General features: G+C 48.1%; 1 protein-coding gene across 1 annotated transcript; it reads left to right on the plus strand.

The window, feature by feature from the left end:
* The first annotated feature begins 296 nt into the window (after positions 1-296).
* LOC122377031 lies at positions 297-1,788 on the plus strand. Its single transcript, XM_043356999.1, has 2 exons — positions 297-467; positions 670-1,788. The coding sequence occupies exon 2, from the start codon at positions 735-737 to the stop codon at positions 1,431-1,433; it is 699 nt and encodes a 232-aa protein (XP_043212934.1). The 5' UTR covers positions 297-467; positions 670-734; the 3' UTR covers positions 1,434-1,788.
* The last annotated feature ends 2,179 nt before the right edge of the window (positions 1,789-3,967 follow it).

Below are 3,967 nucleotides of genomic sequence, written 5' to 3' on the forward strand. Positions count from 1 at the left end.
GAAACATTTTATGAGGTGAGGCCACTTGAAGTGACCTGGTGACCTGATCTTGAATGACCTTGGTCTGAAATTTTTACAACACGTGTAGAATTGATGGATGATGGAGCACCGCCGTTTTTAGATATCCGCAAAAAACCGCAGGAAAAACCGCAGGAAAAACCGCAGGACAAACCGCAGGTGTTCAAACACCCCCCCCCCCCCCCAGCAGGGCGCCAACACACTGACGATTTGCCCCAGTAGTCAAAATTCCTTAGCCGAGGCCCTGCCACCTGTAGACATTACGACACATATATTGTATTTTTGAGGCTGATGAAAATGCATTAGAACTAAAAAAGCAGTGATTTACACAAATCTTGTCGGAAATGCTAGCGAGTTATGGATTAGTCAGGACGTAGAGTTAGTAGTGATAGGGGGTCTGCGCGAAGGAGAGATTGATCTCTAGGCACAAAATCCAGATAACCGCCCAGGTAAAGTGATTGACTTCACTTGTGATGCAAAGCGAATGGGGGCTTGTTCAAAAGCATGCCATAGATCAAGGTCATACTGCAATGCAGCGAGATAACTTGTGCAAGCCTCAGGAAAAAAAAATGGTCTGAAATTGCTGTGACGGTGTGAAATAATCCACATTACTATTATCCACTAACAAATTTCTCCTTTTTTCGTTTGCAGATAATCGCGCTGACCCCAACGCTGGCCATGAATCGTTCTGCTCACGCTGAACACGCCACATCACCATGACAACGGGCGGCGTTTGGCGCGTGCAGCACTGCTGCCCAATCTTCCTCACCTCCCCTGCACTACCTGCTTCATGTCCAGTTTGTCGACAACCCCTTGAAGAATCATCGGTTGCAACGCAGCTTCCAGTGCCGTTCCATCACGCTTCTGACCGCCCGCGAACGGTTCTGCTTCGGCCGACTGTGGGCGAGTTCGAGGATTACAGAGGCGGGGATCTACATGTGGGGGTGTCTGACGGTAGTGGTCGGGTCCTGGCGTTTGATCAGGATGGTCTGAGGCTCTGCCCTGCCGCTGAGTGGCCGCAATGTTTGGTGATTCCACTTCCAGCGAGCGATAGTGACGCTCAAAACAGTGGTGATCGTATTGAAAATCCAGAGAATAATATAGGTGATGTCGTAACTTCTAGAGCTTCATCATCATATGACAGAGGCTGGGATGACGCGATCGCTCACTTCTTAAACTCTACCGAATGGCGGGCAGAAGTCTACGACGAAATATCCTGCAACTGCTTCTCTTTTCTGCTGGCCTTCTTGGAGAGGACGGGATTCCTTCCTGCGGAGGATCCGTGGACGAGAGAGAGGTTCGCTGAAGAGGTGGTGCTGCCGGTGACGAGGAGGGCGGCCAAGTACCTGACGTTGAGGAGGAGAGTGCAGCAGGATGGCTGGTGGACGGTGGGCGTGCAGCGAGACGCAGTGTAATAGATCGGAGCAGCTGTCTCAAATATTGCAGTTACGTTCGGCCTTGTCGGAAGACGATACCGTTCGGTGTGCTCTGATGACATTTTAGCCGAACTATTGATAAGGCGAGGAGATGGCATAGTTTTGCCTCTTGGCCATTGCTTTTTTATACGCGAGGGATAGGTAAACTATTTGTAGTTTTTTATTCTGTGATGAGTGATAATTATGCAGTCGAATTCGTCTATTATCCATATTTATTGACATTACCCGTTTGTTTCGTGCGCACTGTTCAAACAAGATCGGCGTGATCAAGGTTTCGTCTGTCGTTGATCTGATTCCGTAATGTCACGCAATAAACATTAAAAGCTGTTTTTTATGATTGTGTCTATCGGACATAAGCGGTCATGAATAACGGCCGGTAAATTCGAACCCATGATATTAAAGGCAGATGTGAGATGTAGTATGTACAATATGCATAGCAACCAAGGCAATATACCTATACCCATAGCAACACATTAAAAATGTAGCACGATCTGTCATGAGCAAGCAAGTAAGCAACCCTGGAAATGCGATTTGTTTTGGACGATTTAGGAATTAGGATCACAAGGCACTGCCATTCATCGATCGCATTTCCTCTGATTAATTATAGCGCTTTCACAACGTTATCTCTTGGTCGATCGAACTTTGGCCGGAGTTTGTCTTCACTGAACTACAGACGGATCCTATTCTCGGCATAGCGTAGCGTGTGTGGTTTTGAAGGCGCCCGCGGTTCCCGAGTTTCAATGGGGAGGGCCGAGTTATGTGTGGCTAGTGGAAGGGGTATGGGCATCTAGCGGCCAGGGCGCTTCACATGCTAATTTCCCCTGTCACACCGATATGATAAATGTGGGGCTGTGTGCGTTGCGTTAGGAGAGGGCGGAACGGAGAGCAAGGGGAGGAGCAGTGGGGTAGAAGGGTTGGCTGTCTGAGACTGTGGGAAAGGGTGAGCACGGTACGCGTGTCGGCAGTAGCTGTTCATAAGTGAACGTCAGGCAGGGCCACGAAGTCCTTCTTCCCACGGTGACTCTTCTTCCTACGCATGTTTTGACGCCCGCGGGCCCGATCGACCGAGTTGGTGCGGATAAAAAAGTCGAAAGATACCGGAAGAGCTGACGAAGAATGCTGGTCGCTCAGTAAGACGTGTTGCATTTATTGCTTTTGATAAATAAGTACCAGTAGAAAAGAGTTCGGAGCGACTGCTGAGAGCTAGGCTAGAGAGTGCCTGCCAACGTCAATGTTTGTTGCCTTTACACAAGTCGTTTTTCACAAACAAGCAGATTCCACCAGATTGTTATCAGCAGTTTTCCCCTCTCGCGGCATTAGCTGCCCATACGACCGGCCTGCCCGGCACCCTTTCAACTCTTCCGTAGCGCGGTCTTCCCCTCCCCCTGCCCGCATACCGGTGATCCTCGGGGAGGGGGAGGGGAATCGAGAGGGTTAGAACAGCAGACAGAACCCTGGAAAAACAGGTGTGAGGTGGTTCCGCTGAGCGGCGCGGCAGCGCAGACGGCTTCGTCTGCTTTGGAGAGGAGGATCAAATCGGTCGGGAGCTGACTTCGGAGATGAAAAATGATCCGCTATGGGTAGAAAACGAAACGAGATCTCGGACGGAAGGAAGCACGGATCAATGTTTGAAATGAACTGCCCCTAAGCTGTCCTTAATCTTTACTAAGCACTGTGTACTATAATATAAGTATATGCATTCAACAATTGTTATTTTGCATTTGATGATAGGCTGCGGAGTCGATAGACTTTCGATGATGACTCCGACGCCGGTTACAGCCGTCGACTCCGACCGACTTTGACTCCGACCGGCTCTGACTTCGACCGACTCTGACTCCGACTCCGTCCCCGACTTCGCAGTCATAGCATGTTTACGGAGTCCATGGATTTTCAGTAAGTACCTATTAGTTAACATCAACGTAAATGTCGAATATTCATACATACTGAAGCCATTATGAATCATTGAATACACAGAAAACTACAGAAACTGCGATGCTGCACAAGAGACAACCACCAGCCGCGCGGCGGACCCAGTACGACAGTTCGTGACTTCATGTTCGAGTTTCGACCAAAGAGAGCACATCGGCTACCGACAGATGGCGGCCACTGATGAAGTAAGATGTTCTCTATTTGTTATTCCAATTTTCCGCCTCATGTTGCTGCTATTGGTCCTGCTATTAGGTATTGTTTGAGCTAACCTCTAGGTCACTGGTTAAAACAATGGGAACCGATCCATTGTTTTGCATTCTCAATCATTGTTCGCTCAAAACCAAGCTGATTATTTATTCACGCACATGTCTAGATATCCGACTAAAATTACGCTCCTTTAGTAACGTTACTATAGCTGATGGTGTTAAAGAGTGATGTCAGTTACAGAAAATCGAAATACCGATAAGTACCAAACCAAATACCAACCAAAACCGTGGGGAAATACCGAAACCAAACCAACTTGAGAACATGAGGGAAATACCATCTTTTTACCAATTTATTAGCCTCTTATACTTACATTAATG

The sequence above is a fragment of the Amphibalanus amphitrite genome, unplaced genomic scaffold (genome assembly GCF_019059575.1).
Source record: "Amphibalanus amphitrite isolate SeventyFive unplaced genomic scaffold, NRLGWU_Aamphi_draft 002469F_arrow, whole genome shotgun sequence".
Classification (NCBI taxonomy): Eukaryota; Metazoa; Arthropoda; class Thecostraca; order Balanomorpha; family Balanidae; genus Amphibalanus; species Amphibalanus amphitrite.

Bases quoted from the DNA above. Each gene is read 5' to 3' on its own strand.
- LOC122377031 (XM_043356999.1), top strand. From the start codon at position 735: ATGACAACGGGCGGCGTTTGGCGCGTGCAGCACTGCTGCCCAATCTTC.